The 22653-nt window shown below is 48.4% G+C and overlaps 1 protein-coding gene across 1 annotated transcript in view; it reads left to right on the top strand.

Annotated features, from left to right (window-relative positions):
• The first annotated feature begins 1980 nt into the window (after positions 1-1980).
• Positions 1981-22653, top strand: part of P3H2 (prolyl 3-hydroxylase 2) — an 88970-nt gene continuing 68297 nt past the window's right edge. The window contains exon 1 of the mRNA XM_067301450.1: positions 1981-2463. Coding sequence (XP_067157551.1) covers positions 1981-2463 — 483 coding nt within the window. The remainder of the gene's footprint in view (positions 2464-22653) is intronic.

The following is a 22653-nucleotide window of genomic DNA, read 5'->3' as shown; positions in this document are numbered from 1 at the left end:
ATGGAATTACATACAGCCTATTTGCAAACAGATATTTGAGGTGTATCCTTCAGAAAGTGCAGCCAAAGAGCCAGGTGCTTTATCACTGTGATTTAGGGAAAAGCTCACTCCCCATTTAACCTAGTGCAGTCACTAGTGGTACTTGTGTTTTATATCTAGGCAGCAAAATCCTCAGATGACTCTCGAGAAGATCAAACTAGCCCTCTCATAATGTTCCCCCCCCATTCCCCACAAGTGCTGATAATCCTTCCCTTGGGGAAAGCTTATTTGGACCTGAGAACATGAGAGCAAGAAAGCCATTTATATCGCATGGCCTGGTGGCTGGAGCATGTACCTCTCATGCTGGGGACCTCCCTTCAAATGGGTTTGGTTAGACTGCTTGTGAGCAACCTCCCCAGCAGGCTAGCATGGCAGGGCAGAAGGACAGAGGGACACCAAAAACTTTGAAACATTTTGTGCTAATGTGCAAAAAAGCAACTGTGAAGATGGTTATGAAATCTTTGCCAGATGGGAAAACTCTCCATCAAGATCTCTAGTAAATCTCCAGCCATGTGGAAAAAAAACTTCCCATATGTGAAACTGTTGTAAACCAGACTCCATAACCTGATTGGTTTCCCAAGTAGAGGGTGTTGAGCCCTGGATCTGATCTTGGACACGGCAGTGTAAACCAGGAATAATTTGATCAAAGCCAGTAGAGCAGCAGAGAGGAAAGCCCAGCATGACTGTGAGGAACATCTGGCTTAATGCAGTAATAAAATCTGGACCTATTGGGCTTCAAACCTGTTCCATTTGCAGTAATTTTAGTCTGTGAAAAGATGGCCAACCACTACAGAGTTACTCCTGAAATGTCTGAAATAACTAAGGCCACAATCCCTGGTGAGAGACCCTACTGAGTGGGATACTGTATGCACAGACTTTTGAGTACTCCAGCTGAGAACAGCTTACAGTAAAACATTTAATGGGATCCAAGATTTGCCCATTCCGTCTCACTCAGGAAAAGCCGGTTTCAGCCAAATTAACTGTATTAATATTAAAAACTTCTTGCTGACAGGTGTTCAACACTGAGATTGTTTAAAATGCCAACAGATTTTTTCATGTGTCATGAGGCTGCGTTGCCAAATGGCTCGTCACAAGAATGTTTTAGAATTCATGCAAAAATGAGTAACATTTTGGCAGGGCAGGGTTTTGCAGCACTGGAAGAGAAAGCCCTGGAGGGAGCGAGACATACACACAGCTGGGAGCTGAAAAGGCTTACCAGCCACTTGTTTTGCCCATCCTGGATGATTTATTTGCAGAATTCTCAGCAGTGGGAGGCTGTTGGGGCAAGAGGGGTTAGGGGTGGGGAAACCAAAGAGCAACAGCTCCGAGCAACAGACTTGCAAAGTGTCACAAAACACCCTGCAAAAAATAATGCCTCCTGCAGGGAATTAGGGAAGCAGGAGGAGGTGTGGGGGTAAGGAAGAGAAAACAAGGAGGAAGGGCTGATGTGTTTTCTGAAGCTGAGATGTTCTAAAAAATCATTATAGCCACGGTGCAAGTCACCTAGAGCCGATGTCCCAAGCCGTGGCCAGGGTGGCAGCGGTGCTTTGGGAGCCGCCCCGGGGTGGTGCAGAGCCATCAGGAAAAGTGGGGGCGCCCCTCCCCTGCAAGAAGGGGTTCGGTGGAAAGCGGGTTTCTTCGGCGGGCTGACGCCCGGCTCAGAGCGAGCCCCGCGCCCGCCTCTCCCGCGCAGCGCCGAGCACCGCGGCGGCAGCGCCGGGGGCGGGCGGGAGGCAGGCAGGCAGGCAGGCAGGGAGGCGCGGGCGGGGCGCGGGGCCTTTAAGAGGTGCCGGCGGCGCGGGCGGGCGCACACGGCCGGCAGCGCGGGCGGCGGCGGCGGGCGCACATGGAGCCGCGCCGCGGCCCCGCCACGGCCGCCTAGGGCAGAGCCGCCCCGACCCCGCGCAGCCCCCGCGCAGCGCAGCGCGCCCCGCCGCGGGCATGGCCGCCGGGAGCCGGCCCCGGGGGGCCCTGCTGCTGCTGCTGCTGCCGCTGCCGCCGCTGCTGCTGCTGCTGCTCTCGGCGCCGCCGCGGTGCGCGGCGAGCGGCGGGTGCGCGGCGGAGCCGGGCCCGCTGGAGCCCTTCGACGCGCTGTACGCCAGCGGCGTGGAGGCCTACTACGGCGGCGACTTCGCGGGCGCGGCGCGCTGCCTGGAGCGGGCGCTGCGCAGCCGGCGGGAGCTGCGCGCCGCGAGGCTGCGGTGCCGGCGGCGCTGCCGCGAGCAGGTGCGGCTGGTGCCGCTGGGCCCCGGCGCCGGCGGCGACCTGCCCTTCGTGGGCTCGGTGCTGCGGCGCGCCGGCTGCCTGCGGCGCTGCGAGGAGCCGCGCCTGGGCGCCGCCTCCCGCCACCGCGCCGCCGAGGAGGTGCGCGCCGACTTCCAGCGCAGGGTGCCCTACAGCTACCTGCAGCGCGCCTACATCCAGGTGAGGCTCCGCCGGCGCCCGCCCCGAGCCCCGAGCCCCCGCGGCAGCGTTATCGCCCCTGCTGCAGCCCTCTCGGCTGGGGATGCCCCCGTCTCCCCCGAGCCCTCTCCACGCTCCCTCCCTTCTCTCCCAGTGCCCCCCCCCCCCCCAGCGTTATCCCCCCTCCTACATCCCTCTCAGCTGGGGATGCCCCCGTCTCCCCCGAGCCCTCTCCACGCTCCCTCCCTTCTCTCCCAGTGCCCCCCCAGGGTTATCCCCCCTCCATCCTTCTCAGCTGGGGATGCCCCTGTCTCCCCCGAGCCCTCTCCATGCTCCCTCCCTTCTCTCCCAGTGCCCCCCCAGGGTTATCCCCCCTCCATCCTTCTCAGCTGGGGATGCCCCTGTCTCCCCCGAGCCCTCTCCATGCTCCCTCCCTTCTCTCCCAGTGCCCCCCCTAGAGTTATCCTCCCTTCCATCCTTGCAGGTGACATGCCCCCTCATCCATCTGCCCCTCTCCAAGGTGATATTCCCACTCTTCCATCTCTTCCCCAGCCTCCCAGATATGGTTTCCACCCTTCCATTGCCCCCGAACCTGCCCTGTGCTCCTTGTTCTGGGAGGCCCAAGCCTCCCTTTGTCCCCTGCCCCCCCCAGCTGCAGGGACCAGGTGAGGAACCCCACGGTGAGCAGGGATGTCCGGACTTGGGTATCCAATGGGGCCTTATGGGTCACTGGTGTGTACAGTAAGTTTCCATGGCCAGCCCTCAAAGGAGGGGGAGAGAAATGTGCTTTTTTGTTCGTTTTAGTATAGAATAACTAAGTCCGAAAGTGATCTGCCTTTGATGGAGAGTTTGCAGGAAAAAAAGCCCAATGAAACCCCCCAGTAACACCCTGATGCAGGAGGGGTTTCCATTTAGAGTAAACTGAACTGTAAAATGCTGTTTTTCCTAGAGTGGAGGGTATGCATGAAGCTGGGGGATGAATCGTTGCTACTGTAATCTGATGGTCTCTGTTCTGCGTTATGAAATACCCTGAATGATGCTGTACAGTCAGTATTTTGCAGCCACTGATATCTTCGTTATCATCCTCTTATCCCAACAACTTCTGCCTTGTAGCTATTACCTTTCCCTGAAGAAAATGGTGTTCTGTGAACTTCTTTGTCAGAATGGGAAGGGAAAGGGAGAAAAGTTTAGGGTGGTTTTTTTCTAGGTCAAGACCTGTGCTGTGGCAAGTCAGGTACCTGTAGTAAGGCTTCCTGTTCATGACTAGTAAGAACAGAAACTGTGGGAATCTCTATTTCACGCCAAGCTGAATGTTTAAAACACTTCTGGAACATTTTGCTCTGTGTTTCTGCTTTGAGTACATTCATAACCTTGTAGCTGCTATAGGCAATTTAATAGGTGAAGACCTGCAGGTCAGAGCATGGCAAAGGCGCTTCTGCTGAAACCTGTTTCCAGCTGGAGAAGCAAACGCCTGTCCTGGGCAGTGTTTGTGCTTGTAGTGCAGTAACCTTGCAGCAACAGAATACAGGAGACAAATCATCAGCTGCTACATTTTAAAACCTATTGAGAAGTCACAGCTATGTTGCTTTTGTTGTACTTTCTGTGCTGTCATTGCCTTCATGTGGTGGGTTTTTTTTTTGTTTGTTTGTTTTCTACAATTTGGGGGCTAGAAGTATGTAGGAAGTTTCTTAAATGCCAGTGTACATGTACTGTTTGGAGTTCTGGAAAGAAATTCTGTGAATGAAATGAGAATATAATTTGGCTCATATGTGATCCCATTGAAGCTTGCAGAACTCTCCTGAGGAGCTTATCCTAAAAGATGCTCTGTCTGTGTAGTGTCACCATCTATGGGCAGTGACACTAAATTTGTCATACTAAAAACTAAGTGATTCTTTCTGAATTCAAAGCCTGTCCCAGAGCTTTGCTCACCCCAAGCTTATCAAAAAACTTTCCTCTGAAGTAGGGGATGGGGTTAACTAACTGTTTGCTTCTCGTTTCAGTAAAATCAATATAGAATAATCTAGTTGTTTTTCAGGTATGGTCTAACTTCCATTTCAGTTTCTACTGGCTCTGAGGTTTTTCTTTTCCTCATTTAATAAATGTATTATAAACTTATCAAAGCAATGAGTTGAAAAACATACTTTCTTATTACATGTCTGAGTCATCATAATTTGCTTTTGTAATGTCTAGAGGCTTATATTCATTTCAGCTGTGATTTCCTGCTAGCTGATGGACTGGTGGATGTTCTGGCTATCTGCATGGATGCCTGGGTTTCAGACACTGTATTCAAGGGAAGGTACTGGTTGGACAGAGCCATTTCCATTTTGGTGTTTACCTTCTTTAACCCAATGTGTAAGCCTAATGCTCCTGGGTTTTGGCCAGGTTCGTAAGCCAGCGCTCTCGGCACCTTTGTCCTGCTGAGGAACCTGTAATGGGTTGTCTCATACTCGCTCCACTGATGGCTGAGCATGAGCTGTGTTATAATGATTGCTCTTTTGACCTGGCTCAACAAGTCTGTTTGCAGAAGAAAAAGTCGTGCTTTGGATTTGCCTGCACTTGCACAAAACACGAGCTCTAGTGTATGCTCGGATCTGAACCGTCTCCCTGTGCCAAGGCTGAGTGAACGGTTTGGCACTTTCCCTGAGGGTTGGGATGCATCGGCACACGCCCTGTGTGGACACCTCATCGGCAGCATCTGCTCTGCTTTCCGCCTGAGAAGGGCAGCCGCAGAGGGGGGCTTGCGCTGAGACCCCCGCACCGCCGTGGGCTCACGGGCAGGCTGTGCGACTCCAGGGTCAGAGTTGTCTCTCTCTGGCTGCTTGACCCCTGCTTTGCTCCTTGAAACCAAAAAGGAAATGAGGTTAGATTAAACATCCTGCCGTGTATCCTGTACAGTCCCTTCCCTTGCTGCACGGGGAGGCCTGGCTGCTGGGTACTTGCGCTGGCCCCTGGCCCGAATGGCCATCGGGGGTTGATGGCATTTGCGGTTTTGGGGGAGGAGGAACAGCCTGGAACATGCTTTCTAACTCCCACTGCCAGTGACCTTGTGCTTGTTTGCTTCTCAGGAGGGGAGAGATGTATCCCTTTGGGAGGGAATGACAAAGCAAGGAATATATTTAAAAAAAATAAATAAAAAAATTGAAGTTTGGCACTCATGCAGTGCTTTGAAAAATGGTGGTGAATAAACATGAGCTAATCCTCACAACAGTCCTGTGGGGTATGAAAAGCAAAGGCTATTACTGCTGTTGTACAGCTGCATGGACCAAATATTGGCCTGCTTTATCTCCACCTTGAGAGTGATTGCTTTTGGGCCAGCAGAGCAACCCAGGGCATCCCCAAAGCCAGGCTAGAAGGGCTGAGGTCTCTGTCTCAGCTCCTGGGTTTCTCTAGAGCAAGTGAGAGCCGTGTCTGGCACAGTCATGGTGACGTGAAAATCTCTGTAGTAAATTGGTTGGAAAACTGATGTTAGAATTTGAGGTTTAGGACTTTCCTTGTTACTTACTGAACTGTAGCAGTAGCTTCCCTGAGCTCTGTTGTTGCTCTTCTAAGCAGATGCTCGGGATGCCCCTGCAGGGAGCCCTGTAGAGGGGGAGGAAAGTGATGATGTGATTAGGTTAAATGTTGATCGTACCTCAGTGTGAGAACATGTCCTGTCAGTCATTAAAACCATGTCATCCTGTCAGCTCCTTAGGCTTTTTTCCCCTCTTCTGTATACCTTCAAAATAAAGGCCTTTTGAAGGCCACAGTGTTGTTTCCCAGATATGGGAAAGGGTGTTATTCTGTTTCTTGTTTTAGACTCTGAGAATGTAAAAAGTTAAATATCATGACCCTGAACTGAGGGGTTTTGGTGACTCTAGCATGATGTGAGAGAAGATTTTGGTGCACAGCGGGGCTGGGACAGCTGATGACAGCTGTCAGTTTCCGTGGGCTTTGGACTCTTGATCAGACCTGTGACATTGATTGTGCTACACAGACTTTAGACAAATTGCTTTGAACAAGCACCCCAAGTCCAAATGTGCCTTTGGGTCTTCTTTGCAGCTTCCAAATATGTATCATAAGTAGGAAAATTCTTCACAGGCAGGATTTTTTCCTAAAGTAGCTGATGTTTTCAGACCATCTAGAAATACCTTGGATGCAGCTAGCTGAAGTAGTCAGTGGGATGAGTTCTGAGAAGATCTGAAAACTAAGAAGGGGCAGGGAAGGTGATGAGATCATGGGCAGTGGATAGAAGAATAAGCTCTCCAGCCCATGGAGATGGAAAAGGTCCTTCAGTGGGTTTCCGACATCGTGTCTCATGGGCAGAAGGGCAACTTGCCTGAAGCGGGTGGCTCTCCTGTGTGCTGGCTGGTTGGCCTGTGTCAATGAAGTATCCGCTAGGCTTGGCAGGTGGGTGTGGGAGGATCTCTTTGCAGTCTGCAATTTTTCTTTAATTACATCCTCTTAGCTTTGCTGCCTTAGTCATCTTTTTTTTCTGGTAAAACCTAGCCTGCAGGCCATGATGTTTCCTAACACCCCCCCCCCCCCCGGGGGTTTCCAGCTCTGAGAATGAGTGGAGGAGAAAACAACTTACACTGACAGTGCTTGCTGGCTGCGAGCTGCTGACTCAGTAACATTGTTGGAGCTTGCTGCGGACGGTCTGCTCATGAACAGTGTGGTGAAGTGCAGCTTTCCAGTCCTGCTGCTGTCTCCTGGGAGCTGATGGGAACCCTGGTCCAAAAATAACAAGTAACCTGGAAAACTTGATCACTGTCGATTGCAAAACAAGTCCTTCTCTTCTACCCTGCTAACCCTTCCCCTGAGTTTTCTTTCCCTTGTCTCATCTTGTTCTTGTCTATATAATCTCCTGGCTCATTCGCCATGTGATCACAATAGCTTGTTTTTATTTTCCTCTCTGTATACTTGTGTGTCTTTTCTGAGCACTTGCTCCTGTTTTATAAATGCTGACCCCCCCTCCCCCCCCCCCAACGGTCTCATCTTCCCACTTGCCTGCATGCCCCGTTGCACATCTGTGAAGCACAGCAGGATTCGTACATCTGTGGTCTGTAACCATCAGCCTTGGATCTAAATAAAGAAAGGCCTTTCAGACTGTGCTTGTGTTTAAAATAAATAAAACAGCCCTACTGTGCATAGGGCCTTGCTCCTCTCCTAATGTCAGATCACTGGTGAGCAAAAGGTGCGAGAGTCTGAATCAGTCTTGCTTATTCTGTCTTTGTCTCAAGTTTTTCCTTGCCATGTGCATGTTATGCTTCTGTTCTTATACAACATTATTTTCAGGACTTCATGTGTTACTAATATAAAGTTTAGACTCTCCATGTTGCAGGAGAGGCTGTTCCATAAAGCTGTTCCTTTTCTGCTTATACAAACTTTATGTGCATCTTAATCTTTTAGTGATCTTGTATGGGGAGAACTTGATTTTTACACCGCTATCTTGCCCTGCTGGGTCTTCCACATTACAACCTACTGGGGCACGTTGTGCCTTCAGCAGGCACTGCTGTGACTATCTTTGGGTTACACAGTACTCCCCTGCTCACTCACACCACTAGGATTTTTGAAATGCAACATGGGTGCAATAATGACTTGATCAAAGACCGTGGTGGGAAGCGGAGGGAGAAGCAAATGGATCAGGAAGTAGAGTGGGAGCCCAAACTTGGAGAAACGTCTGTGATATAGATTATTGCCCTACTCCAGTTCTGCCTTTGAAAGCTCCCTATTTATGAAAATCCAAACTGAAGGGAGGAGATCTCATGTATATAGAAAAGTCAGACCTCTAACCGCTCCACACTGTTCATTCTGCCTTCTGCCTGTGCTTCTGCAAGACTTGCTACCAGCCGTGCTCAGGCATTTGTCTTTGGGGTCTTGTTGCAAGCCTTTATTAAGTCATCTCTGCCAAATTCTTTCCACCTCAAGTAATTGCTCTTTGCCTATCTCTGCACTGTTGCACTGGGCCAGAGTCTTTTGTCAGCCTGACAGAAATCTGGAGCATCTACCTAGGAATCATGGAATAACTCAGGATTCACACCAACATAGTTGCTTTTGTAATTTGCATTGTTTCACTCCACTGCTGATGTTTTCCATGAAAGTTTTGTTCTGTTTCTCTTTTTGCAGCAATTCTGCACAGCCTTCAAACATACAGGGTCCTGTCCTGAAGTGAACTGCAGCCTTGGGGAGAAAGGTGGTGTTTTCACTTTTGGTGTCTCAGGGGTAGTGACACAGAATAATGTGCAAAAAACCCCCACTACTTCAGTAGACTGCTCCTGCAGAGACTTAAGTTATTTCTCATTGCAGCTGCTGCGTGCCCTGTGAGGTCTGCCAGGTTGGTTGGCCTTTTTTTCATAGGGCTTGTATCTCATAACCTAGACAAAGATCTGCGGTAGAACTGTCAGATAATCGTTATGATTAGGATTATTACTATTAGAGGTGTTTGTTTATCTCCAATCTTGAGAGCTGGTATTGCTCAGATGCTGGATAAATAAATAGATCCCAGAACTGAGCTCTTGGAACGTCTCTTTATTTAACTTCTCCAAGAGAGCATTTCTAGTCCTCACCAGATGGTAAACGTTAGTGCTCAGAAAGTTTAAAGTTTTATATGGACAAAAATGAACTCAGTTTATGAGATGGAAAACTCTGAGTCTTGATGTTTGGGTCAGTGTCCCTCGTTCAGGTCAGAACTGAATATCCCTGCTCTTCTTGACCTGCATCAACTTGCCCTAAGTGGCACTGCTGACTTCAGTGGAGTTGCTTGTGGCCTGAAGTACGGTTTGCTTTGAATTTGTGGGAGTTGGAGACTAGGGACAAATCCCCTCTTCCAGTGATGTTAACAGAGTAACTAAAAGCCTGAATTCTCCTGAGTCAGGGGAGTCCTGGGCTTCTCAGAAGGGACAGATCTGCAAAAACAGGAAGCAAGGCCATGTCTTGAAATGATCTGATTTCCATTAATCTGTTTTCATTAACAGCAGGTGGTGGTGCCCTAACCCTCATAGCACAGGGACATCTTGAGAGCGTGTTGCGTGATTTCCTAGTAAAGTGACCCTTGTTTAAGGGTCTTGCTGTAAATGCAAGAGAGACCAGATACAAGGCTCTGCTCTCCATAAACGCGCAGGCTTGGGAACCTGCTAGAGAAGGGTCTGTTTGCCCTTGAAAGGGCTTTTCCTTCTTTAAAACGACTGCTGCTTCCTGGTTCACTGGTAAACATTGGAAACACTAAGCCAGCAGTGAAAGCCCAGGGACGTGCGCATTGTTTTCAGAGTAGACTCAATCTTGATTTTTCTGATTAATTCTGCTCTAGATCCAACAGGAACCAACTGCGGCCAGCCTTCAGGCTGGTGTTGTACTAAAAGTTAGACTAGGTGATTGTAGTGGCTTTCTGCTCTTTTTAGAAATATAGCAAGTCAGAAAGCAAAACTAGTGTTTGTAGATTTCCACATAATTTTTAACTGATGATAAATGAACACAGCCCTGCTCAGCACCTCTGCAAATCAAAACTGCTTTTTAGGTATAGAGTTAGATGTTGTTATAGCTTGAGTGAGGGAGATCAAGAACACATGCAATTAGTGCAAGCTGACCTTAGACTTACCAAACTCATTTCATATAGGCTATTAATCAGTCATTTGATGAGCAGGACTACTTTTTTTGTCTTGCCAAGTTTCTCTTTCCACCTCATAGGTCTGCAGTTATGCCAGGGCTCCAAAATAACTGATGGTGGGTCCCAGACTGCCATTTCTGTTTCTTGGTGGAGGGGAGGGAAGGTGAGTGTGGATTCCTCCTTATTTCTTGTAAATCCTTGGTGTTGCAGCTGGGATGATGGAGAAGACAGTGCTCTAACTCATCCAGTTTCACTAAATCTTTTATGGTCTTGATCGGAAGGCATCTGAAAGCATGAACTAGGCTGACATCCAAACTTGGTCGGAAGTGTGCATTTGTAGCACAGAAAAGCCCATTGGCTTTAGAGAACAGACTACTCCTGCTGTATTAAACTGTATTAAGCTGGGAACCTGCCCCCTTTCCTTTCTTTTTTTTCCTTAGTTTTCTATGGGTTTTTTGTACCTTGCTCCTCCCTCAAAGGCACTTGTCTCATGACTGCTTCCTCTGCTGGCTGCTCCTTGGCAGAGCCTTGCTGCTGGACTGCCCTGTCCATGTGCTGCCTTGTCTTGGGATTAAATGGCTTTTTGCATTGCCTGTTAATTCTCATCCATACATCCTAGCAAGCTCTGCTTTGGCTTCTGGTGAGTCCTTTTGTTATCCTTGGCCACAGTCATAACTAACAGCAGCCGATAATGAACCACATGTGAATGAGCAATGCTATTTAGCCCTGTTAAGCAAACTTATGCCCAGTACTTACGAGCTGTGCCTGAGGTTTCAGCAAGGATTTTTGCCATTCCCTGTTACGAGTGCTGATTTCATTGTGGATGGTGTGGGCAGTAATAAGAAACCATAAAGTCTGTAACTGAGCTGCTTGCTGCCAACCTCCTGAGTATTGCAGGAGCCTTGCTAGCAGGACTCTGGGCTTGAGGCAATGCTTGACATCTGGAGCAAGGGATTCAGGGGTTATTTATCTAAGTTTTTTCTTTGGAGGTGGTAGGAATTAGTCATTGTGATTAGGTTTGTTCCTGATCTGTAGGGACCTCTGTATGTGACACATTTCCATGTGTATAGTCTGGACTGTGTTTGGACTGAGTTCAGTTAAATCTATGTGAACCTGGAGTGACCCAACTGATGGACGTAGAGTTTCTCTGCATTTACACTGGGGAAACTGAGATCAGAATTTGGCCTATGCTCTTTAAAAGTAACTGATGGCAGGAATGAAGGGTCGAGGTTCCTTGGATGCTTTTGTTTCTAGCCAATGTATAGGCAATAAGGAATTGACTTATTTATTTGTTGGACATAAGCTGGTGATGACTAATGAAGGCAGGGGGTCTGCCTGTGTGGGAGTTCAAGCAGAAAAGAGCTGTTCCCTGTCAGCCTGTACCTCTGAACCAGTCCTCCTCCTTTCCATGACAACTGGACAGTTAAACAGACCCTCCAGAGCTGACGTCAAGGGTCAGGGATTTGGCCACTGAATAATTATAACAACAAAAATAGCATCCCTTTCCCCACCCCTTCCTTCCCACGTGCTGCTGCTGAGTCCCAGCTCATAAATGTCCTTTTTTTCCTTTCTTGGATGGGAAGCAAAACCCACATGTATTAGCTGGAACATATGGCAGAGTTTGGCTGCAGCCCATCAGTTGTGAAGGCCAAATGCTTGCTTGTAGCTTCTTGTTCATTTAAAAAAAAGCATTTAAAAAACACATTCTTTCAGGAATTGGATGAAAGGCAGAGTCTGTGCCCATATTGAGATGGGAGGCTGATAGACTGCAGGATAGCACAGTGGCCGTGCTGTCAGGCTGAAGAACGTGTCCCCTTGCAACACAGAGGTGGCAGAAATTGAGGGTGCTCAGGCAGGGTGCTCAGGGGTAACTAGGGCTAAGCTGACACCGGGAGAAAGTCATTAACACCATGGTCTCAGGGCAGCCAGGGAGTTTTAAATGTGGAACGGCAATGGGTGAGAAAAATGTCTGTCTCTGTAGCACTAAAGGTTTTATTAAGGGTGTGGGGGGAAGCAACTGGGAGATGGAGGAAAACCCTTGAAGGAGCAGAACATGAAGTGGCACTGTCAGAAATGGGCTGTCTGCAATGCCAAAACGTACCTCTGTCCCAAGATTTTCAAACCAAGGCCCTAACATCCGACTGGCCCAGTAAATTGCCTCCCTGAAGTTGCTGAATGATGGGGACTCCTGTGGGAGATGTGTTCAGTACCTGAAAACTGGGATTCAGGTCCTTTTACCGTAGATAGGAGTCTGAAGCCAAACTCACATTTGAGCCTTTTAAAAATCCTGTTTCCAGTATCAAATTGCATCTTAAGGTATGGAGTTAAAATTTGGAAGTCAGCCAATTAGAGGCATATTTTAGGGAACTTGCTGGCTCCAGGGACTGGTCCAAGGTGCTCTGTTCTCTGCCCCGTCACTAGTGCAGGGCGATGCCGTGCTGTGTGTGGTCGCTTTCTGCCACACGCGTGTCTGATCTCTCTAGCATTGTTAGTGGAGGTACCGCAGCATATCGCTCAGTGCAAATTATTTACCTGGCTTTTTGAGAGGGATATGCGATGTGGCATGAAGCTCGGTGTCTTCTGGCTGCTTTGCCAGCTAGGTTAAAGCTAGCCCAAGGTACTTATACAGGCCAGTGTGGGTCACGTCACCAGATCTCCCCCTGCCTTTTGAATGCGTCTTCCTTGCTGCGATATCACTGCTGTGTGGTGCAGACACTACTGCCTTTCCTCGAGGGAACAGTGGATTTGGTGAAGGGGAGAGGGCTCCTTTTTTCACTGGCAAATCCCTTGTAACACAAAGAGAAAAGATAATTAAACAGGTGGCATCATAAGAAGCGTCCTTCATGCAGGAGAGCTCATTGCCATAGATGGCGGAGACTTGACGGAGACAGGCTGGACACTATTTGGCCATTGGGAATATCTGTGGCTGTAATAAATGACAACATATGTTTGGGAAGAGAGCTCAAATCTCAGGTTTCACCACTCCCCAAACTCTGTTAGGGACAGACTGGCCTACGTTTGCCTGCACTTTGTCTTCCCTGGCTTGTCTACTAGCATCGCTAGCCCGTGTGGCAGAGAGGAGACTGTATTTCAGCAGCCACAGCTCAGCTGCAAAAGATTTTGGCTCTTGTCTATGAATATAGCCCTTCCCTGTGAGATGCGGATGCTGCAAGACGTGGCAGAGTGTCAGTGGACTAGAGATCCTCCCTGTGAAACGGCGGAGTGCACTGATGCACATGTACTTACGTGGCTGCTCGCTAACCCTCTGTGGAGCCTGGTGTGTTTCTGCGGTGGCAGAGCAGAGACCTTTCCATGCGCTTGCTTGCCATTAGCATCACTTCCTTCCCTTGCTTGGAGACAGCAGTTCAGATGGAGAAACATTGCCAGTCCCACTGTTTGTCTTTGGTGCAAAGCCACCTTGGTTCTTGCACATACTCCTGTCCCTCCCAGCACACACGGATTTGCTAATGGAATTTGGAAAAAAAAAGGGGGGGAGGGAATAGCAAAAATGTGGGTTAGACACCAATATACTGTTTTCATCCCAGTTTTTCCAAACCAGCTGGAACTGTGCCCTTGATCTCACACCGTGTCCCTGCATAAACAGGATCCTGCGACCATGCAGTGTCCTGTCGAGTTTAGTGGAAGGATCACTTGAATATAGAGGGCCTTCTGCCTGCATCTTTGCTGCAAAAGCAAAGGGTGGGCAAACTTTGCATTGAATATTGCAGGTAAAACACTGCCTAAGCACTACCCCACAACTTTGAGGTCGGGCTGGTCTCCCAGCGGTCTGATGTGGAGATGCACTGAAGTTCATAGCCCAGGACAGTGGCAAAACAGGAGATGCAATTTCTTTTGAAGATGGAGCCAGTCATATCCTTTCCCAGAAAAGATCTGTGTGGTACGGAGAGAAAGAGCTTGAAATATATCCTTCAAAATATTTGCTGAAGGTGTTGCTGTAACTGCCCAGGGAATGAACCAGAGACTGTTGGTTCCCTTCCTTAGAAAGCTCTGTTTTTAAAGTGGTCTTTGCCAAGGCACTGCCTGTTCTAAGGTTTATGTATACGGGGGCATCTGTGTCCTGAGTTACTCTCTTTGGAAGCAGATGAGAATCTGCAGAGTTTCATTGAAATAGTCTGAAAGGAAGAGCATTGACTTGCGGTGCATTGCACTGCGCTGCTGCTGGAAAGCACTTCCCCCTCCAGGGCTGCTGGCTTCATCCAAAAGATCTGTGATGGATCAAAATCCTTTAGTGACAGGGAGGAAAGAGTACAGTGTCGTATTACAGCTTTTCATATAGAGCTGTGTAATTTTTCGGGGCTCTGCTATTCCTGAAATGCATTATTCAACAAAACATTTCATTTTGTTCGTGAGAGTCTTTCTTGGAATAAAAATGATGAAAGGGCTCTTGGAGATGTTAGGGCAAGCAGGGAAACTTATTTTTAAGGAATCAATTAAACTTCGTGTGTTTTTAAGGAATTTGGAATTAATTGAAAAAACATTATTTTCAGGGAGTTCATCTCATTCATGTCCCTGCTGCTTATACTGTAAAGCGTCCTGCTGCCAGGACTGTTTGTCTCTCAGTTCCTCCCCAGCGTGGCTGAGAACTGACAAGAGTTGTCTCAGATGTGGGCAGTGCTGATCCCAGAGAAGTGTTTGCTTGGGAACATGAAGCTAGCTTTTAAATGAGAGTGGTTGTGAGGTGTGCTGATCTCGGGTGGTGGGCGTGGGAGGGCACCTCGCTTAGATGGGAATCACACAGACTTTGGGAAAAGCTTTTATTTTTTGGTTTTGTTCCCTGGTCCTGTTGATGCCTCCGACAGCAGGGGGTTAGAGCAGGGCTTGCCGCTGTGGCATCCAGCGTTAGGAGCTACCGTGGTGCAGAGACCCCAAGCTGCACATACCCACTTCAGGGTGCTGCACCTATTGCAAATCCCCGGCTGTCGGCTGCCTGGGACGCTGGTGTCTGCCGCCTCGCAGGGACTGCTCTGGTGGGGCGGCCAGGGAATAACCCATTTCGAACCAGTCCGTGCACCCGTGAGCAGGGTTGGTGTGGCAGAGAAGGGGTTAAGCCCTCCGTTGCGTTGGAGCGCAGCGCAGCGTTGCCTCGGCTGGCTAGCCAGGCCGGCTGAGGGATTAAGGCTGAGGGATTAACGGGCCTGAGCAGGGCCCCAGCGCCACCAGCGCTCACTGGCCTTTCTGTTTGGCCCTGCCAGTGCAGACCGGGGTGCTTGACAGCAAGCACAGGCGCGTTCTTGGATAGCAATAGACGTCCCCTCTGGGGCAGATGCGGAGTGAATTAAACTCGGGGGAGGAATGGGGTTGGGAAACCTGCCCCAGAAGGATAGGGAGGGCACTGAGCAGAGGAGGGGAAGCTGTGAGACACAGAAGTCTTGCCATGCTACGGAGAGCAACGTTCTCTAGGTTTTTCTGTAGACTGTTCAAGCATCCTGCCTGATCTCCTGGCTATCAAATCTCACCCAGTTAAAGCATGCACATCCCAAGAGGTTCAGCTTGCACCACCCACAGAGATAGAGATGCTAGTGGTGATGGAGGCCTTGGGGTGGGATCGGTCAGGGCTGATCTGGCTGGGTGACTCCGGAGAATGTGATTCAGAGACTGTCTTACTGCAGGGAGCCAGGTGGTTGGGAGGAGCCCAAGCAACCCTCCCCTCCTGATGGCTCGGCCCCTCTGCTACCAACCCTCTCTACGCTGCACATTCCAAAAGCACCTCCCCAAGTGGACAGTGCAAGAAGAGTTGAATTGCTCTAGCATGTGGCCATTTCTGCTCCCTTTGCTTTAAGTGCTGGTGTTTTGGGGGGCTAGTAGTTCCCCTCATCCCTAGATTGGCAGCTTCACTCTGTTTCCTTTAACATAAGCAGTGCATCCTTGTGCTAGAGGTTGGTAGCACTGCTGCATCTCCAGAGTTGGTGTTTGGAGGTCAGCTGCGAACTTGCTGGCTGTAACTGCCTCCTCCTCTAGCCAGGCACCTTGGCTCACTTGGTTACCTCTAGTACAAACCTGATTTCACACTGGATCCTTTTATGGGGAAGGCAAACAGCAAATAAAATAGCAATGCACTGCTTTGGGAGGCAGAGTTTGTCCACTCAGCATGTCAACGGTGTGTCCCCAGGATACGCTGCAAGCTTTCTGGTAGCTCTCTCCTAGTGTAATGTCGTGCACGCTTTAAGTATCAGACTTCAGCGCCTGTTTACATCATGCAGTCGGTTTCAGCAGTGCCTACACAGCTTTGCCTCTCCAGTTTGCTTGCTTCTGAGCTGCTCGTGCATCCTGCGGTGCCCTGCTGTAGCAGACCAGAAGTATCCTGTTTTAGCTGTGCACACATCCTTGGGCTATAGGCAGCTATATGCAGGAGAGCTTGTTCCCCAGTTACTGTGCATGCCTGTCCCCTTGCTTTCAGTCAAGTTACAGTTGGAGCCCAGCCAGCCAGGCTCCATGTTATTTCGGGAGAGCACTTTCTCCTGCAAAGGGGAGTTGAAGGTGTTGCTCCTCCTGCTTCTGCAGGCATGTTCCTGGTGCTCCCCAGCGCTGCTTTGGTGGCAGCGCGAGCGCTCGGTGCATCAGAGACCGGGTACAGATGGAGGTGGCGTGCTTGGTGCTGCATGTTGCTCCTCGGGCTGAGGAGCAACGTGCTGCTCTGCCTGTGAGCGCTGCAAACTCAGGATGTGCTCCTCTGCCATTTCTATTTTTGTGTGTGGTGCTTTTCCAGGCACGCTTCCTGCTGCTCAGATTTACCCTCCACCACCCAAACTAGCTGAATCTTTCTCGCTGTGACCTGAGCTTCCCGAGGCCAGGCTCGCCATCATGTAAAGGAGCCTCTGGGGAGGCAGATCCTGTGTATGCTCAGCGCTTTAATGCAGGAGTAAGGTCTCGTTCCAGTGGCCTCAGTGACTTAGGGGTAGCTAAGGCAAAGCACGTCACGTCACTGCCTCCTTGCCGAGCCTGGCTCTTCCCTAACCCCGACGTGGTAGTGTGAGCCCGAAGGATGGGAAGGCTGTAGTGAGCAGCGTGAAAGGAGGTGCCTGGGGGCATCAGCTCTGCACTGTGGTGATTTCTGGAAGACCCAGGCTTGTAGCTCTCCCCAAATGCCCTGGATGTGCAAGATAGTTTCAGTTTTGGAAACTGGAATCTCTTGTGTCATAGTTAAAGCTCTGGGAGTTGAATGTTCCCAAGCTCAGGTCCTGAAATTAAAAGAAGAGATTATTTTTTTCCTTCTCAGGGGACTCATTCCAGCCTGATTGCAGTTTGGATTTTAGATGTTCAGCAAAACAGTCCCTGGAAAATGACTTTTGCACTGTAGTACAAGGCTTCCTGCAGTGGTGTTTTTAATTCCAAATCACTGTTATTTTAATCAGCATACTTCTGTTTTCTAACTCCAGTTAGAGTTCCTTGCTTTGAAATCCTGCTAGATGATAGACTCAAATATACTTTGTTTTTAATCCCTTAAAGCTTTCTGAATCAAAACAAACCCGTTAGGGAGACCTGAATAATCATTTGCCTAGATTTTTTTTTTCTTTGAAAGTTACAGTACATAAAGCTGTCTGTAATCAGTGCACTTCCATATCTTGGAAAACACGGCGGAGAAACTGCGCTGCTCTTCATGCCGCTTTCGAGAAGCGGTAGATAAAGGCTTGCATGCTTCAGGCGGGTTGCTTACATTCCTGTTTCTCCGCTGCTGTTTCGCAGGGGGGATGTCGCAGTTCGGCTCCAAAGTGGAGCGGTCAGCAAAGTCAGCTGGTGGAGCTGTGCTCAGAAGCGACTCCCGTGTCAGTCTTCAGCGAGCCTGGCTATCCTTAGGGGATCGTCTGCGCTGCTGTTTCGCTTTGCTTTTGTACTGCAGTCAGCCGGTGTTGAGTAGGGACCTTTACCTGTTGGCCTGAGGTTTTTGCTCCGAGTTAGTGCTTTTCTTAGAGGCAGAAGGCTGATATTAAGCTGGAGAAAGTAGAGCCAGAGAAATGAGTGTCAGTCTTCTGCTAAATCTGTATTCACGTTGGTGAGAGAGCGGAAGCTGAGACCCTTGAGATGAGGTCTGAACGAGGATACCAAGCAGCTCACTGCAGAGGTGAGGGAAGCGTGAGCTGCTGGCTTCCCTTTTGAAGATGGAGGTGTGATTTAATAGCTGTAGGAAGGATCGGTGGTGCTGGTGGGAGTCAGCCTGCTCCTTGGAGAAAGGGAATAAACAACCTTAGGAAAATGGGCTGACTTGTAATCTGTGCCGGAGGCTTTCCGCTCAGACCCACACACAGCTGGTGCCGGGCTGCCTATAGGGAGTGTGAGACAGGCAAAGATGCATGTATGCTGTACTTGTTATTGCAGCTGAGCTGCTTGTGATTAAATTATCAAAATACTTCACATTTGGCAATTACTTTCCAAAGGCAGGAAGACACCTTCCTGTTGCAGTGAGTTTACGATCTGAAAGAGGCTTTGTCACCGTACCAACCTGCAGGTCTCTGGGGCTGGGGTTGGAGGAAATGCTGGCTGCCGAAGTACAGAGATCAAGTGTGATCTAGCAAACCTCAGGCTTGTGCGTGGCAACACTCTGAAGGTCCCAAGTTTTTTCTATTTTGGAGTGTGTGACCCTGAAAAGTGGTCCTTTGGCCACCAGTAATGGTTAGTAAAGCAGGAGAGAAATGGTTGGTCTGGTCCATTCCAGTCCACTTTTTGTCAGTTTAGGGGCAGAAGGGGAAATGGTACCCAATGCCTTGATTTGCCTCTCCATGAAATGAGTTTGATGTGCCGTGATCATATACCGCACACGCAGCGTTGTAAGCCTTAACTAACATCACACGCTTGGAGAGTCCCAAATGCACGGAACGATGTCTGTGTGCTCCGTAAGTTCTAATGGGCATAGCATGCATAAACAGTAGCAGATTAATTAAAGATGTCCTGTGCTGCAACAGAAAAGTCCAATTATGGAAGCAGTTTGCTTGCAGTCAATAGCACTGCCTGGTTTATTAGCAAAGTGTGAACTAAAAATTTTCCAAGTAGAAATGGGTTATTCAGTAGTATTAACAATCAGAACTGCCCTACTTACACAAAAGGAGACATGTGAGAGAGCTGTACAGGTCCATGAGAGATCAGCTGGGTTTCTTCACAAATGACCCATTCATTAAAGCACTTTATCAGGAAGCAATATAGTTTCCGTGTTTTGCTATACAGAGCCCTATGTTGCTAAATGCTAGTTGTTAGATATTATTACCTTTACAAAGACCTTTTGGCCTCGGAACCTTCAGTATACTTTTTTCAAGATGTTTTGCCCTGAACTATTCCTGCTGATATTTAAAGGGCCCTCAAAACCTGATGGTATCCTTGGGATTTTAGGGTTCCCACTCATCTGAAATACTCAATTTCTCCAAATTATTACCAGACTGCAGAATAATGGTGCTCCTTGTTTTGGGCCTTGAAAGCCTGGTAGGTTCACTGTAGGAAATGTGATCCAAGGTTTTTTTGGGGGTGATTCCTGGGATACAAATGCTTTCTGGTTAGGACCTGGACTGAATCTGGAAAACTAGGTGTCTCGCCAAATGGAAATGGCTTTCATTTCACGTAGCAGGTTGTATGTGGCTTGGGATGAAAGGCAAAACAGAGGGGGAAAATCATCAATGTTCTGAACCCAATCCTGTCTCTCTGTCACATCACCATAGCATGCTGTAAATACCATCCCATTATCACACCACAAATTCCCTTTGGCATCTGCTCTGCACACCATTGTATTTTCTTTTGATGAAACTTATTGGCAAAAACTCTAGTCGGCATAAGCTGGTGCATCTTCCTCTGCTGTAGCCAGGCTGACTCTGGGGCTGAGCAGGAGTGAAAGCTCGTCCCACCTGGAGCTGTGCTGCTCGAGGAACGTCGCTGCAAACCACTCTCCCTTTGCAGCAAGACTATCTATTATTCATTTTGCTTTGCTTTAAAAGAAAAAAAATCCCTGCTGGAAAAATTTCAACATCCATTGAGAATTTGTTTGTCAGAAAGTCGATATTCAGCTTGATTTCAAATCCATAGAGTAAACTGAAATTTCAGCTCTGGAGCCTGTATAGGTTTGTCTTCCTCCCATGAGAGTCAACAGGAAAATGTAAGCGAGAAAAGCGGAGCAGAGAACAGAAAGGCTGTAGAGGAATCTAGAGGGGAAACAATCCACAGTGTCAAATGAATTTGACAGACTGCTGTGCCAAACCAAAGGTCACTGGGATGCAAACTCTGGGCTTCACTCACCTGTAGCAAGTTTCAAGAAGGATAGTTAGTGACAGGCTCATTAGGTCAGTTTGTCTTGAAAGTAGAAACTTGCTGAAAGGTTGGCTTTTAATTTTGTGCAGAAAAAGCAGAACAACAGTTCGTGTTGGGAACAAAGCAGCAAGGCCCTGGCTCTGCTACAGCTAGGACAGAGGGAGCTGCTTTTAATATCTTGCAGGGTCTAGGCACTGCACATAGCAAATGGGGGTTGTTCGTGTCTTTTTGCATGTTAGGTATCTTCCTTGCGTCAAAGTTTTGAAGGGGACGTGGCTTTGCTTCCACACCTGCAAAGCCCGCTTGCCCGATCTTTGACAGTAGGCAGCACTTTTGTTACCTGGAGGACTTGAACCTTTCTGTCTGGGAGGGACAGTTCCTTCAGGCTAGAGAGCTGGAGAGGTTTAACCAGGGTTGTTCTCAGGTAGCATGTGTCAGGTTTTCCCATTGGTGAAGCAGGTCCAAAACTTAATCCCCCCCCCCCCCTTTAGCATCTGTTAGAGGATTTTGCATTTATAATCTTTCCCGTCTAGTTTGTTCCTCTTCGGTTACAGGCATCGGCACATTTCTTTTTGGAATGACAACTACATGCCTTCTTACAGAAGGAAGTTCATGATGGAGCTGATTGTTCCTTTGACTCCTGGGAGCATCTTAACCTGTTCATAAACACTCTTTCTGCTACAAGGTGAGGATTTCCAGGAGTTTTGGTCCTCAGTTCCTAGCAAACCTATGTATGCCTTAAAGAAAGGGATTATGTGCATCTGGCACATGACTCAGCACCCCAAACTCTGCTTTATCTGAGACATAAATCACTGTAACTGGTTACAGAAGTGTCAGTATATTAAACTAATGTGTGCGCTCTGTGATGTCTTTCCCAGTGCTGTGCAAGGAGTCTTGTGCGTTTGGGAGATCCTAGAGCTTGTCTGCACACATGTGCACACACACGCATGGACACGCAGCGTTGGGGGGGGGAAGGTATCAGTTGCATTCACTGAGTCCTTCAGTGTTCCCCACTGGAAGAAAACTTGGCAAAAATATGGCATCCTGAATTTGTAAATGTTTGCTTCTTTGTTCACATTTGCTCATATCCCCGGAGGAATGAAGTCATTTATTTGATTTGCCCCGCTGCTTCACACTCCTACTTATGAATGGTAGAGAACAAGACTGTGAGTATGAATAGTCTGGCGCATGTGGTTTGGAAAGACGTGTTCACTTGCACATTAGTGTCCGAATAGAGTAGCTGGCTCTGAAATCCTATCAGTAAGGCTTTTGAGTAACTTAAAACCTTTCTAGTAGATGCTTAAAATTTCTTCCACTCTGACATTGTGTAAGCTGCTGTTGAAGTTTCATTACCTCAGTAACCACAGAAAAGCAGCCTGCCTTTTGACTGAAACTTTCCCCACAAAGGTCTGGATTCTTTTTTTTTTTTTTTTTTCCCCTCTTGAATGCAGAGCACAGCTTATTGTAGTCTAAATACAGGGTGGAAGACCAAGATCGCATATGGATCTGGGTGGTAGTTGTGCTAAAGATGAATATGGCTGTGTCCTGTCCACTGGCTACATCTCAGCAACTTCACATTAAATATGGGTATAATTTTCAACATAAATAGGATATTCAGTGCTTTCTTTAGAGTAGCTTTTAAAAGACTAGACCCTAATCAAGGAACAGCTGCTGTTTCATGGCCAGTTCTTGGTATTTTCCATGCTTTAAATAACCACAGAGCCTTGTGCCGTGTTCTGGTGAGAGCTCTAGCTTCTGCATTTCCCCTTCACTCTGCCAAAGCTGTTCTCCCACAGACCTCCAGAGACTTGCTTGTGCCTTCACTTGGACATCGGTAGGTTTAGTGAGGCATCCTGACTTAGGCAGTCACAAGGTTTCTTCTTCTGCCACATGCAGCCTTCCATGAGGGCCAGAGAGACTTCAGCCTACCCATTACTGCGTGTATCATCCTCAGCATGGGTGCACCGTTCCCCTTTTCACCACCAGCCCCCATCAAGGTGGCTTCTGACCTGACTCTTCCTGCTACTGGTAACACAGGTCAGAACAGTTACCCAAGAAATAAACTGTATTTTTTTTACACAGCCTTTCATCTTGGCCGTTTCACACAAGGAGACAGTGACAGCATACGACACTGTTTTGTAGAGGTGACTCTGTGCACCTGCCTTGTTGTGTTCACAAAAAAAAAGTGTGTTTGTATGTCAGATTCCCTGAGAAGGTTTTATATAGGTTCCATAGGAGCTCCTTTTGGATATTATAGCTTCCCAAAAATGGACCACAGTTGAGCCTTCAGCACATGTAAAATGTTTGTCTCTTCCTAATATTTTTAGCCAAACCTGTGCCAGAGGCCAATACATTGAGCTTCTGAGCACTTTTACTTTTTATGA

Source organism: Apteryx mantelli, chromosome 9 (genome assembly GCF_036417845.1).
Source record: "Apteryx mantelli isolate bAptMan1 chromosome 9, bAptMan1.hap1, whole genome shotgun sequence".
NCBI lineage: Eukaryota > Metazoa > Chordata > Aves > Apterygiformes > Apterygidae > Apteryx > Apteryx mantelli.
Note: the sequence above shows the minus strand (reverse complement) of the source record. Positions and strands in the feature narration are given on the sequence as shown.